The 15592-nt window shown below is 42.7% G+C and overlaps 1 protein-coding gene across 4 annotated transcripts in view; it reads right to left on the bottom strand.

Moving 5' to 3' along the window:
- The window catches only part of GALNT9 (polypeptide N-acetylgalactosaminyltransferase 9), a 283879-nt gene that overhangs the window by 101700 nt on the left and 166587 nt on the right, over window positions 1–15592 (bottom strand). For 3 of the 4 annotated variants that reach the window (XM_067539375.1, XM_067539374.1, XM_067539376.1), the window contains exon 5: window positions 7768–7965. In XM_067539375.1, coding sequence (XP_067395476.1) covers window positions 7768–7965 — 198 coding nt within the window. Of the gene's footprint in view, window positions 1–7617; window positions 7673–7767; window positions 7966–15592 lie in introns of those variants that run through there. The other variant, XM_067539377.1, reaches the window with a different exon arrangement.

The raw sequence follows: 15592 nt of genomic DNA on the forward strand, positions 1-15592 counted from the left end.
AGTCAAACAGCCCCAGCCCCACAAACCCGAGTCAGCTGGCACGGGCAAGCTGTGGGTGTCTAATCGTCGTGTAGACATACCCTAAGAGATGTACAGGGGAAAAAACCAAAACATCCACCACAATGAACTGGGAGCAATACTGAGTCAGTAACCAAAGATGAAATTTCCCTCAAGAGTTTCAGACAAAAATTCCCTAAAAATTGAGAAAGGATTTAACTATGCTTTTCCATCATCATAATGTATGGACTCTAGCAATACAGCCAGAGGCATAACCTATTTCAGCAAAACTTGTGGCAGATGAAAAGCGAGTTGTCTCCTAGGAAATGTAGGAGGATATCTAAATACATGGGGATCTAGAGGAGAGGATCCAACTCATATAAAGAATTATTTTAAAAAGTGGAAATTAATTTTTAAAAAGTATTTTCTCCCTTCTGGATATCTCAGGATCCTAACATTATTAGCTTGGAAGATTATAAAAAATCTCTATCTTTTGATGGAGAAAGACATTGTACTTAATAAAGGCACTGGGAAAGATCTTATTACTAAATTGTCTCCAATTCCCTAATCTATTTTTTCACCCAATCAATCCCATCTGCTGCCTCTGAGTTCTTAACAGACAAAGGGTGAAATCCTGACCCTGTTGAAATCAGTGGGAATTTTGGCATTGACTTCAATGGTCCCAGGATGTCACCTTAAGCAACTAGTTCAGATTCAGATTTATCAAAGTAAGGTTCAAGCCCTTGCACGGTCAGTCAAGAGAGTTTTCAATGAAGTAACAGGTATGGGAATGGATTTAGAAGAGAGAGCTCTTCTGTTAGTAGACATACTGATATATAAGTGATCATTATCAAAGGAGAGATCTAGCGGCAAGAGAAAGACTATGTTTAACTTCCATTGGCCAAATGAGAATCACAGTAGCTTCAGGTTTCAGATATTTATCAAGAAAGCTCTCATTTTTATTCTTTTGTTTACATTTTGGAGACTTTTTAATCCTTTTTTCTCCTAAAAAAAAGGAAATATTTGTCTTTTCCTTTCCATCTGTCTTTTTTCCATAAAGAATTCAATTAAATGATTAGAGCTGGGTAGAAAACAGTTTTCCTGACCTAAAAGAATTTTTGAGTTTTCAAAAAAAATGTCCAATCCCAAATCGCGATGAAAGGTTGAAATCTCACAAATGTCTGCACACCAAACATCTGAAACAAACAAACAAACCTGGATCTGGTCAACGGAAACATTCAATTTCAAATGTGGACCTTTTTATTTTTAACTTTAACATAAATTAACTTAAATTTCTAAACAAAAAGTCCTTCCAAACCAAAAATGGAACTTTTTCATTTAAAAGGTGTTGAAACAATTCTGAAATGCTGCGTTTCGAAAAAATTTCAAAATGGGGAATCCACTGAAACTAGTCCTTTCCTGGGAAATGTTTTAATTTGGACAAAATCGGCATTTTTCCAATGAAAAATGTTGTGTCCAAAAATTCCTGATCAAGTCTTTAAAGGACATGTTTGACAGAGTGAAATTTATACACAGACAGGTGCACACATACACAAATAGGCCTGACTTTGGGACCTGGTTTTCAGAGAAACTCAACATGCTGCAGCTCTCATTGTCTCAAGGAGATGTGGGAGAATTCTCCCCAGTTCTCAGCAGCAGTGGAGTCTCTGCCGTCTCCATGCTCCACTAAGAACAATGGGAGCTTTGGGGCACTGAACTTTTTTGAAAATCTGGCTTTACATGAGCAATCAGTCTGTAACTCCCAAAGTAGGCTTCCTGGTAACTTTTAAAGTGTACACACCAGGTGTCCATGGAAATGTTTCAAATATTTTGTTTTCCCTGAGGACTGAGGGGGAGGGGAGATTAACAACATTAATGGGACAGGAGGAGGACTGCCAATCTCTTTGCAGGTGCCTGTTGTTTTCTCCATGAAACTCTGCAGGGTTCTCACTAATTGGAAAATAGCAGGGATGTCTTCGACAGTTTAATGAAATGCTTTTAGTTGAAGGCAGAGCTTTTCTTAATTAGAGCTAAAACTCTTCCCGTGTTTTTCTAGCTATACGCTGCACATCTGAAAGTTTGGGAGACGCTGGGCATGAGTCTGCTATCCCGTCAGATCAGGATGACAGTGTTTGACCCCCACATTTCACTTACTTGGCATGGAGACAGTAGGTCAAGGTGGGAGGAAGGATGGCCCAGAGCTAAGGGCACTCGCCTAGGGACCTGGCGACCCTCTGTGGCACATTCCTGTGTGCTGGCGGGGATGTCACTTGGGACTGGATGTTTAAAGGTATTTGGGTGCCTACAGATACAAATAGACCACTAATAGGATTTGAGAAATGTTGAAGCACTTAAATCCCTTGGGAGCTAAACATTTTAAAACTGCTGCTAGGTGACAATCTTCCTCTTTAGGAGCCTAAATACCTGTGAAAATCTGATCCTTGGTCTCTCTGTGCCTCAGTTCCCATCTATAAAATGGGCATGATAGTATTTCCTTACTTCACAGAGGTGTTGTGAGGATAAATCCACTAGAGATTGTGAGATCTAAGCCCTGGTTCACTTTACCTGATGTTTCATGCTTTAGCAGCGTGGTATTCTAAAGAGTGTGCAAATATAAATGAGAGGTAACTTGATGGCTTTGATACAGACGAATAAATATATGATTGCTCTGACTAATCCCTTGATCTATAACAGCATTCAACTGGCATTCACCTCCTTGCTGTCCCCAGAGAACTGGGGGAAAGTATGCTCTCCTCCCCAATTCCCCATTCCTTTTAATAAAACAGCTCAGAACTCATATATATTGTCTAATAAGCAAGCCTCCTCCACTGGTGGTTGTAAAGACCAGCTCTAAAAAGAACTTCCTGTTTCTCTTCATCAATTTCACATAGAAGAAATGATAAAAGATAAAAAAAAGACGTATTGCCCGTGGGCGAACACTTTGCACAAAATGATCATTCCCTATCAGACTTCTGAGTCCTTGTCTTCAAAGGAAACCTGCACAACACCTTCAAAAGATGAGCCTGGGAGTTTAAATCATAACTGCTAAAAAACATTCCAAATCATGGGTTCAATAAAGACACTGGATTTATGGCTTATTACAATAATCTACAACCCACAAACCCTTCTCTGTCCTATGACTGCAGAGGTGTTGACTGCCCACTTCACCTGAAATGGTCTCTTGCAACATGTGTTAACTCCTTTTGCTTAACAGTCTGTTCCACTTTGTATTTAGCTGTGACATTCTGATTACCTTTCCCAGACCTGAAGAAGAGCTCTGGGTAAGCTCAAAAGCTTGTCTCTTTCACCAATAGAAGGTGGTCTAATAAAAGATATTACCTCGCCCACCTTGTCTCTCTTCATCGGTGGCACTTTCATATACGCCTTTTCTATTACTGTTACTGCTGTGGGCATGGTGCAGACACTTATATGACTGAAATGCTCTAAAGCTGGATTGTATTTCGACTGTATAGAGGGCGTGTTTGATGGCTTGGCTGGATGCTTGACATTTGAAGAATAAAAGCTACAGATGCCAAGAAAACAAGAATTCTGTTTTGTGAAAAAAATCAAAAATGTTTTTCATTCCTTACTGGAAAAAAAATTAGGAGAAGTTTTAAAATTTTCCATGAAAAAATACCAGTGGTTAGGTACCAGTCACCTGGGATGTGGGGGGCCCAAGTTCAAATCTCTTGTTCTGCCTGATTTAAAGCCACGACTTGAATCTGAACATCCCAGGTGCATGCCCTAATAGCTATTGTGGATCAATGTCTGTCTGTCGGTCTCTCTCCCTCTGTCCCCCATGTCCTGGAACTGAGAAACCTTCCCAACAAAAGGCTAATCAAAATGGATACATTTCCACGTAAAGTTTCCATTTTGAGGGATTGGCATTTTCCAGTGAAAAAACCTTTCACTGAAAAATTCCCAACCAGCTCTAATAAAAATGACTGCAAGTCCAGAAACGTGTCACATTTCTGGCCATGCACTGACTGTCCATCAGCAAGCAGTGTGATGTTGATTTAGCGTCGATATTAAATGGACGTTTAACATCTTTATGCTCTCTTGAAAATCTCAACCTAAAACTTTTTTTGAGGCACTTGTTCCCAGGGAGATTTGTCAGCATCCATGGCTCAACACTGATGTCTGCATTTCAGGGCATCATTAATTCATCATTTTGAAAGAGAAACATATGTAATCAGAACATCTATGTGTCCCAGGCCTGGTTTGCCACTGCATTGATCCAGTTTGATACCATTGTAATCCTACTGAGATCATTGGCATAAAGCTGGAGTAAAGCAGTGGTGTATCAGACCCTGTATATTTGAAGTGAAATGGACACTTCTCCAGTATTTCAAGAAACAAACATGATCCTTTCCTTCTTTTTCCTCTGCCAAAAGATCTTGAGCCTAATTTTCAGAGGTGCTGAGTAAGCGTACCGTCTACTGACATCAGACAGAATGCTGGATGCTCAGCTCTGCACCAAGCGAGCTCTGTAATGACAAAAGGAACTTCCTCAAGTGAGACTTCAGGTTAAGCCTCTTTTGATGCACAATAATTGTCCCCAGTACCACAGATGTTCAAGAGCCTGGAACAATGTATATGAAAATTAATACAGTGATTTTATTTATATCCTGGTAGCAATGAGGCGTGCACAACCCCTTGGGAACAGAGAACAAATACTGATTTCAGAAACTAAAGCTTTGGTTGATGTATTTTCTACATTAATAAACTATTTCCAACGGCTGAATGGAAACGGAGATAAAACAACAATTGCACTTTAAAAACAATATGAGGAAAGCAGGTCAAGTTAGCCAGGACAACTGATTTCCTAAGTAATTACTTTCAAGTTTATTGAGGTTTCACACAGTGCAAATGATCAATGAAGAAGGACTGTGCTGCTCTGTGTAAATAAGGTTAATGTTACTGTACAGCTCTGTTCTGTGGTCACAAGGCAAATGTAGAAATCTAAGAGCAATTTCAATGTTTGCTGAGGGCTGAAGCGGAATGACAGCTTCCTGGGTGTGAGATTGATTCGACATTTTGGTTCCAAGCAGCAAGGCATTTAGGCACATGACCAGTCCCATTGACGCTTTTGATCTCAATGGAACTACTCAGGTGCTTAAAGTTAAGCACACGCTTAAGCTGGATGAAGGCCAGAGCACTCACCATCTTGCAGGATTGAGCCCTGCAAAGGAAAGTAGATCTCCATGTTAACCAGAGGCTGTGTTGAGGCAGCATGTCTAGGTAGAGGTGCTAAAGAGCCCAAAACCAGACTAGCCGATTGATACCAATTGAGAAGCTTGCATGTGGTGTTAATTTTGTCCTTGCTAAGGACCTTCACAGTGGGGCAAGGAAGAAACAAGAGAAATGTAGAATGCTGGGAATGCAGAACCTTTCTGGTGCTTATTTTTATTGGTACTATAATGAGCAACCTCCGTCCTATGTCAGCCTTCCTCAGGTACATTTCTGAAGAGCTGTGCAAGAACCATCCTCTCCAGAGGTGACAGCTATGAGTTGAGGGTTTTCAGCACGTTGGCAAATGAAGGGAGAAAACAGCCCTTTTCCCCCCAGTCCGGTTGCACAGAGTGACTGCAACAGTTCTCAGAGAAGACTGATAATTAGCAAATACAGATGCAACAATGTGGAATTTGAGAAACTCCCTGTTAAAATTTGACTGAACTTGAGAAGAAGAAAAATAAAGTGAAATCCACACAATTTCACCCAGTGTTTCCATTTCTTCTTGAAATTGAAGTAATGCAAATTTCACAGTGTTCTAAATCTGAAAAGAGCAACTTCCAATCAAGACAAGCTAGCATGTCTCCTTAGCTCAGGTAGGGAGCTTGCTTTTGGGCTCACCTCCAAGAACTATTGCCTAGAAACCAAAGGTGAAATCCGGACCCCATTGAAGTCAAGGGGAGGTTTGCCATTGACTTTAATGAAGGTACGACTTCAAGGCTCCAAGCTCAAAAATGCCAGAAGGGCTAATTTTCTCTTGAGCCTTCCCACTTCACATATCTTTTGACTTCCGCTTATACAAAATGCCTCCATCTCTCTTCTTACACCCACATCCACCTCACTTTGGTCCTCTGTCAACAGCACAAGCTTCCTATTCATTTCAGGATCCACTGCAAGATTGACCTCTTTGTTCATAAAATCCTCTATAGACTTCCTCCAGCTTTTGTTATGGATCTTAGGCGAAATTCACACTTGATGTAACTGCACTAGGGGTGCATTTGGCCTTTTGACGCTTTCTACATCCCTCCTCGGTTCCTCTGCAAGTCTATTCACATTAGGCACAATTTTACACTATCAATGACATGATCCGCCAAATAACCAAAGCTGAGTCACGTTTATTAATCAAAGATTATTAGTCAAAGAGTGATCAGCACAGTACAGGAAGGAAAGACCTAATACTCACAAATCTGGAGAACAGGCTTTGCAAAAGTTGCATCTTCACTCTGTTCCAAAGTATAAACTCACTTCTACTTATATTTATACCCCTATTTATTATGGACAGCAAACCCCCCAGATTCCTTTATTTCCTGACCTATCCCAATGTTCCTTTCTTATGAAGTTTGCTCCGACTGTCCAAGGCTCTCGGATATCTGTACCCAGTTAGTTTTAACCATCTTGCAACAATTATAACAGTTGCTGTCACAAGGTGGGGTTCCCTCACCCTGCACGCCTTGTTGCACACAATCCTTACACACTCCTTGGCAAGTTCAACATCATGTACTTTATTTGCAATGTGCTATACAAGTGCTTGTTCACCTCTGCATAAGGCTTGTACCTTCTCCCCAGACACCAGGGAAGACAGGGGAGCTTCCACACCGTTTTTAATATATTTCCAGCACAGAGCATGCCGGAAGTGATTCGCTTAGCATTAAGTGCAGAGCCTTTAATATTATACATTAATATTGGCTAGATATTTTTGGCTAACACACACATTCTCACTATCCCTAGCTGGTGCAACTGGCCAACCTTTCTGTTCACAACGAAAACTTGAAGGTATCGGGTGAAATTCCAGAAGGTCTGCAATTTGAACAAGGTCATGGTTAGCAATTTGTACCAATAGACGACACATTGCCTTACAGCCACAGTTTACCCAGGAGCTCCTGAATTACCTACGCTATCACATATACCAGCACTGTTAACACAGGGGGTGCAGTTAGATGGCAACAAATGGTGCCAGGACACACAGAGAATTTTTTTTCCATCATAAGGCAGCAAAAACTAGATGAAAAAGCCAACAGAATATTAGTGCTTGGACATCAAGTTGATTGGTGCCTGGGGAATATCATCAACGTGGATGCATGGATGGATGGATGGACAGACAGACAAAGTTGGATAGGTAAATGGGGCAGGGATTGTGCCTTCTTTCATTTGGAAAACACTTAGATTATGGCTGTTACTGTGAATAAGTAACAACAGCTAGATAAGCGATGGCATGTGCCTGGCTAGACCTGTGACCTCTACACATTGAGGGCCATATTTCAAACCTCAGCATGCCCATCAATGTCCTCAAAATCCCACATTCGCACACAGCAATAGGTAAAGCGCACATAATTAAATACCTCTTTGGCATAGGCACTCGTAGTGTTCGTAGACCCCATGAGCAAGTACCTGTTCTCATGGGCATGGCCGCTCTGCCTAACTTCAATTTCCTAGTCCGGTAGCAAGCCTGCAGCATGTCCTCACTCACCTCGCACAGCAGTAGGCTGCAGCTGAAAGGGAAACCATGTTAGCGACAAAGCAATTGCACTGTAGATTCACCTGATGGGAGCAGACTCGTCCCCTTTATCGAGCCAGTCTTGGGGCGGGATTATATACATGCACCAGAGTCCCCAGTTGTAACCATGGGCAGCATTGGCATATTGCTGCACTTCAAAAGTGTTGTACTTGATGTTGTCAATAGCTGGCAGGATGATTCGCTTTCGATCCTCTTTGATCCGGGTAAGTGCTGGTTCCACCCTGGAGACAATAAAAGTAGCCAAGTGTTTATTGGCCATTCAATAGTCCAAACCACTTTAGCAAGCTGATAACGTGAACAATGCAGTTCTCTAATGCTGCAAACGATAACACGGAGAGGCAGCAGCCCATGGTGCAGCTTAGAGTGAGTTAATGCGGGTTAGTGTCACACGCAGCAGAGTCAGAGGATTTGGTGCAGCAACAGTGCCTCCATTGCATGGAATTGATGGGTCAGAGGAATTAAATATGGTCACTAATTTGGATCCAGCCTGGTCAGTGGTGACTAGAGATTTAGCAACCAAAAGTTTCACCTGGTGCCTTTTCAGTGGCCATTGTGAAATGAATCGGGGTTCCCAAGCCTCTTCCTAATGGGAAAGGGTATATATAATTTGGGGGGGGGAACCCCATCAAAATGAGCACTAATTAACCTCCTGGTTGGCTGTCTCTGGAAGTTCCACCTCCAGGTATGAGGGGACAATTTGATCTTCTTGATGGTGCTTGAAGAACAGAACACACTAAGGGCTGAACGAGTCTGAAGACGACTACTCCTGGTTTTTTTAAGAACTAGTCCCTCCAGTTTAGGGTCGAGTGGCACACTTACTCTATACCTGCTACACCACGTGTGTCAAAAAAGGGCTTCAACCACCAGGTTTTTCAGCCCAGCAGCTTTCACAAGTACTCTATTCATTTCAGAATACTTAGGTTGGTAAAGGGGAACGATATTCCAGGGAGTTTCACAACATGCTAAAAACACAGCACAGATTATCCCTCAGCACAGGGCTAGGTAACGATTAACTCACAGAGCGGGAAATGGAAGCAAGGAGGCTCACTGGCTGGTACAAGGCCACAAAGCAAATCCGTGGTAGGTCTGGGAGTAAAAGTCTGCACTTCCCAGGTCCTACGGCTTTTCTAGTCCCTCAGATAACACTCCAAACACTGAAGATTTTACAAAACTCTCAAAACGTCTTTAATTTTATTATTTTTTGTGTGTGGCAAAGCTGGTTTGTTGGATTCACAAAACTAGGCAGTGGTTAAACACTCATTTTCCCCATGATTTAAAAACTCCTGTTTTGTTTTTAAGTGAAATTATCCCTCCCCCCCCCCCCCCACTTTGCTGGCTTTAGGACTGTTCTCCACATATCTTGCATATTAAGTATAAAAGCGCTGTACAGACAAACGGACACCACAAACGTTGAGAAATGACTTCATCCCCAAGTCTCATCATGAAATGCATCCTCTCTGCTTCCTTCCATTTGCTGGAACACCGAGGGTCCAATCCTGCAAGGTGCAAAGCGTGCCAAGCAACCTTAGCTCACAGCAGGAGTCAGAATCCACAGAGCAGGCGCTCAGCACCTTGCTGAATCCGGTTCTATATGCACCTCAGCTGTGATTGTTCCCTAGGCATTGGTACCGATTTTTTTATTGTACCGTGTTTAAACAGGCAAAGCACCCGAAGCAGCATATTCTTCTGCTGGATGGACAAGTAACATCAGTGTGGATTGTTGGACTGAAGTACATCGTTAGGATGCCAATTCGCAGGATCTTTGGGCCAGACTCATGCACACTCACGCAGAGTCAACGTGACTTAGTGAATCAGGATAAACAGCACCTTTGCTATTTATAGAAGATTATAGTTATGAGATTAACTGTCTTTGAAGGACAGAGGGTGTCCAAGGGAAAAGCTCCTGATATTCTAAGAAAGCAGGCGGAATTCGAAAAGATGGATCTGCACAGCATTCTTAAATTATATCTGTGCTCGTCAGGCTATAGACACCAGGAAACACACAGCGAGCTCTCACCAAAGTGACTGAGGTGTCAGCCAGCCATGCTTCCCTTCTCATGGAGCGTGTGCCTCATTCACTCCAACGATAACTGCTGTGAATGATCTCAGCGGGAGCATCTCCCACTCTGGTTCTGCCTGAAAAATGAAGGATTTCAAAATACCAAACAACAGGTGCAGATGTCACCAATGACACACCACTAATTGTTTTTCTGCAAGAGGAGCCCTCCTCTCGTTGTGACGTGTTATGGAAGAAGTCACCTTGGGGCATGTTATTGTCAAAGAAGAAGCAACTGAGGAAAAAGCTCTGAGGGATTTATGGGCTTTCCAAAAAGTGAGAGGGATGTTTTCCTCATTTCTTCTCAGCGTTGATAAATAGATTGGATCATCCCGCTGTTACTGGCATTATTCATCTTATGTACATTTATCTGTAATAACTGTGGAGCTAGGGTAGTCTTTCCATAACCAAGGTCTGCAGTGTGGTGCAATGGATAGGAGCTGCGGTATAACCCTGGGTAAGACACTTCACCTGTCTGTGTCTCAGGCTATGTCTATTCTGCCTCGCAGTTCAAAGGGGTGTGAACAGCAGCGCGCACCAAAGTGCTGCGCCATAACTCCCCCATGTAGATACTAAAGGGGCAAACTGAAAGGTTCCTAGTTTACATTAATGTAGCCCTCTTCAAACTGGACTGTGTTAATGCGAACTAGGAACCATTTTAGTTCATGTCCACTGCTATTCACATATTCAAATTATGGGGCAGTGTAGACAATCTTAGCAAATGGGACATTAGATTCTGTGGCACAAGACAAAGGGAATTAGAAAACATTTAAAATGCAGAGAAGCTGCCTGATATTATTTCTCAACAAAACCCCAAAGAGAGAGATGTTGCCATTAAATATTAACACCTGTGAAATTTCACAGCTTGATTTGCCAGCTCAGTGGGAATAGGAATGCAGAGACGAGGTATTCAGACACTATGCTACAGCTCATCATGACCATTATTATCACGGATTCTGTCAACACTTTCTTTACTGTGGAACTCATTTGTGCAGGGCCCCCCACATGGGGGTGGAGGGGAAGGGTACACTTTACTGGGGTCCAGAGACCCTGGGGGGCCTGGCCCAGGCTGCAACCCCAATTACCATGAGGAAAAAAATGTTCATGGCTCATGAGATTGTATGTATGGGATGAGGGACTGTGGTATGTGTGCGGGAGGGGGCCCATGTTACAAGTTTGCACTGGGCCCGAAAAAATTATGCTTGGGCCCTGCATTTGTGCTGTTTTGTGGAATAGGTGCCAAGACCTGTATGAAATATTTAGCCAGCTGATTTAATGGAAAGTTACTGGAACATGATTGACTGGCATAGTGTGTTTACATTACTTATTTTAGGCAGTCCATGAAATAGGAGCCATCCACTGTTGAGCATCGCCAGCTAAATTCAGGTTTGGTGTAACTCCAGTGCCTTCGATGGAATTATTCCAGATAGGAGCTTGTCTCCACATGGTGAGCTGCAAATCCTTTGTCAACTTGGCTAGTAATTCTGGCTTTGTTTACCTATTCACTCACGGTTTTTAAGGGATTAAATCTTTTACAGTAATTTATGTCTTATTCTCATTTAAAGATGCTACACTATGTGGATTTACTCAGCCTCCTTCTGGGGGCTACTGTTCTACCCGGATTTTTTCTGGCACACCACCTCCCCCACTCATTAGAGGAAGGCAGGAGTTCTGGGCAGCTCCCAGGACATAGAAGACTGAAGAGTAAGTTGCTTATAGATAAAACCCGAATTACGTGACCCAGAATGATAAACTGCAATACAGTATTTGAATGTTTCCTCTCGGTATATCTATTCCCACTTCCTTGGCAGCTTGAGCTGTGAAATTTCACAGGTACGAAACGGAGAAATCCCTGTGGTTTGCAGAGAAATATAGTCGTGCAGCCACTCTGTCTAGGTCTGAATAGTAGGATTAAGCAACAGCCCTGTGTTGTGGGCTAGACAGAGCTCCAGATGCAGCTCAGGGAAGCTGGCAGCAGCACCATATTTAAAGCAGACAAAGCACAGAGCTCCCCTCCCAGCCATGTCTCTTCCCTAATCCTGCCCACTTTGCTCAACCTATTGGTCACAGTAGAACCAGCTTTTCAGTCTCCTTGACCATAAGTACTCTCATTTGGCCAAGCTCCTGCATCGAAGCTCAACAGGTTGGGAGACAGATTCCTTGTGCTTTCCCCTTCCCTCAGATAGCTTCGCAGCAGCCAAGCAAAACTGACCTTTTTAGACTGTGTTTTAAGTGTCCTAAGCAGACAGCACTAGAAGGCTGGCCTCAATGTGCATTTACTGGGAAATTACTGCCTCCCTTCCTACTGCCTGCCTGAGCGCCAATGCCAATTATCTCTCTTCCTTTCTATCCCACTACAGTGACTCCCAATCAAACAATACCGCAGCAAAATAAAAATAGCTTCAGAATGAACATAGACGCACTAACCCCAGAAACAGATGAAGAAGAGATCCGGAAATCTTTTGCACACTAATGGAGCATTTATAGCGTGTCTTAGGCTACGTTTATACTGACGGCGGCAAAATCGTTGCCGCCAGATCGATCTTTCTGGATTGATTGAGCGGTCAGTGAGACCCGCTCAATCGATCAGGAAGTCGACTGAGTAAGTCCACCCCCTCACGTAGTGTAGCGCTGCATCGACGGGAACAGCGCGCAGAAGGGAAGCTGAGCAGTCGACGTCAGTTACGCAAACTACTCTGCGTAACTCCCGTCGACTGCCGCCGAATCGCGCCGTCAGTGTGAACCAGCCCTTATAGTCATAGGCCACAAACAGTGAATCTTGGGCTGGTTTTATAGAGAAGCCAGGATCAGCAATTGTGAATAGGCAATTTCAATTTTCCAAGGAAAGTTGGAATTTAGAGATAACCCCATTCCACTGTAAGGCTCTTTAGGGTAAGCACCAAAGCTGCCACCCCTAGGCTTGAGTTGCTATGCCTCTATTCTTTCCTGATTTGGTTTGAAAGCTTTGTTTTAGCTTCTGGAGTTCTCTACAACACACACCAGGAGGCAGGGGGATTGATATTTAATTTTTGTTATTTAATGATTTTTTTCAGCTGGTCTGAGGAAGAGTCTTGTGCTCACCTTTTTGTGTTGGCAGAATGAATCGTGGGCACAGAGATGAGCATTTGCACCGCTAAATACCTGCACTGCAGTTAAGTCGCGAGCTGGGCCTAAATTCTGATTTGTTCACACAGTTCAACTGCAGGCACAAAAATGGCTGCATACATTTTGCAGGTGCCACTTGCACTAGTAAAAATGATGCCACCCGTCTTAGAATTTACCAGATGTTTTTAAAGATTTTGTGGCATTTTCTGCTAAACGCAAACCAAACAGAGAGTAGAAGCCATGCTACAACACTGCAGTTTGCAACTGCAAATGCTCTTTTGACAAAAAATCCAAATGTGCCTGGATATCTTTTTGTATGAGAGATGTGAAGCTTTGCAGATATCTGGACCCTAAATACTTCGTCAGCATTGTAGCTCTACATGCCAGCAGAAGGGAGGCCAGCAGTGTTCTTCAACTATTTCATCCTTACATTCTCTACTACAGGGACCCTCGTAATGGGCTTTTGGTCCAATCCTACAGTCACTTAAGTCAGTGGCAAAACTCCCACTAACATCAATGGGGCAGGATCAAGCCCAGAAGGAAGCAGTCCAAACATCAGAACTACAGTTTGAAGTTTGGGCCCATTTCCCATTGCTAGCCTCTGTATGAATTAACCTGCTTTGCAGGCACAGACCTGCATCTGTTGTTGACAAATTATTAACTGAGCCAAAGGAACAATTTTTTTCCCCACACACACATTCCATAGACACTAAGGATATCTGTAAAGTAAACAGAATCAGAATATTCAGCTTTGAATTTAGTGCTTCATCTTAGGCTTGCTTCAGTTTTTACCTAATACAAACATAGCAGAGACTACTGGCTGGACATGGAGATGGAAGAAAAACTCTTCCTTTCTCTCTGCTAATGAGCAATGTTACCTAGGAATTTCTCAGGCTTCTTCTCTCTCTCTCTGAATAGCTATTGATGGATTGTTAAAGTTTAGAGAGATTGAAAGAACATTAAACTTGATTCTCATATATTCACCATCAGGCGAATAGTGCTTTTTTATTGTCATTTATTTCTCCAGAACAGCTTCAGAACTTTTCATTCTAAGGCCTCGATTCTGCAATTGATAATGCATGGGGCGTAGTCGTGCAACCACATGGATTCCTACTGACTTCAATGGACCTCCAAGCGGACACAAGAGTGCCCTGGTGGGTGGTTAACTGCAGAAGAAGAGGCTTTCGTAAGTGTTTCTTTCTTGCACAAATCATCAAAAGGAATGTGCAAGTCCAGACCGTGTACTTGAACAAAGGCAGAATCAGAACCAAAAAGCTGCTTGTTTTTCCCCAAAGTGTTAAATGCTTGAGATTGACCCGAGGATAGATGGGCACATGCATTTACTCCTTTTGTCTTCTTAAGGTGATGAGCACTCACATTGATTTCAATGGGTGCTGCAGGTGCTCGGCTTTTATGATGAGCATGCCCTCAAATTTAAAGACTTCTAATGGAAAACAAGGAGAGTTAACGCAAGAATCAGGAGGCAGAATTTGGCCCAGAGGACGCAGACATGTGCAATACAATCCTGAACATCGGGTGCAGAAGGGGTGTATTGTGATCAGATTGCCTCCTCTAAAATCACTTTAGTCCTATTGTAAAAAGTCTATTTTTGGATATGTTAGCAATCTATGCTTGATAGTGGCAATTCACAGCAGATCAAATGCCAGAGATCAGTGGGAACAGGAATTATTTGCTACATGTTCTTCCATACTTATCAGTTTGTCATGGAGTTGATGACAGTAGAAAACTTTTCACAAAGATACAACGCTAAAAACAATAGCTTCTACCCAAAGCACTGATAAAGTAGGTTAGGAGGTCCTCCATGTATTGCAAGACCAAAATATAGCCTCGGAAAAAGTCAGGCCACCAACAGACATCAAGCAGTTGTTTTTAAAAGCGTAACACAGAAATAAAAACATGCGAGCCAAAAGAAATCATACATACAGTACAGCCCAGATTCTCAGCCTTTGTGAATTGATGTAGCTCCATTTACTTCAATGGCGCTATGCCAATCTACACCATCTGAAGTATTCATCCAGTACGGCCACAGCCCCTCTCACATCTTAAATAACTCTGAGCTGCCGGAGTCTAGACGTAGTTTCCACATATACTCAGATTAAACACACAATAGAGAGGCCAGTGAACTGGGACTCGGGGGATGTAAGTGCTATTCTGGGCTCCGCCACTGACCTGCTTTGTGACCTTGAGCCGGTCACTTCACCACTCTGCGCCTGTTTGCCCTCCCACCCTTTTCTGTCTTTGATTTTAAGCTCACTGTGACAGGGACTCTATTTATTACATTCATTCAGTGTCTGGCACAATGGGGTGCTAACGTCATTAAAAAATATAATCTGTGTAAATGGAAAGCTTGTTTTCCATCTGATTTTATATACAGTCTTAAATTTCACTGGCAATATACTTTATCATATGTTGAATAGTAAATCTACAGAGATGCATATTTCTGCATTTAAGATAGTCAAAGAAATATTACTCTGGGTATGTCTGTGCTGTAACTAAATGCTCAGAGAGTTTAAAAAAAAACCAAACCCATTTCCTTGTGTTCCATGAGGAGAGAGAAAATTCCCCATCTGTTCTACCTGACATCTCTATCAGCATTCCTGAATGGCCCTTCGAGATTTCAGACCTGCAGCCCACCAGCCGGAACAGAGCGAGCACTGCCGAATTTG

This window comes from Emydura macquarii, unplaced genomic scaffold (genome assembly GCF_026122565.2).
Source record: "Emydura macquarii macquarii isolate MOO-44397 ecotype Brisbane River unplaced genomic scaffold, CSIRO-AGI_Emac_v2 contig_554, whole genome shotgun sequence".
NCBI lineage: Eukaryota > Metazoa > Chordata > Testudines > Chelidae > Emydura > Emydura macquarii.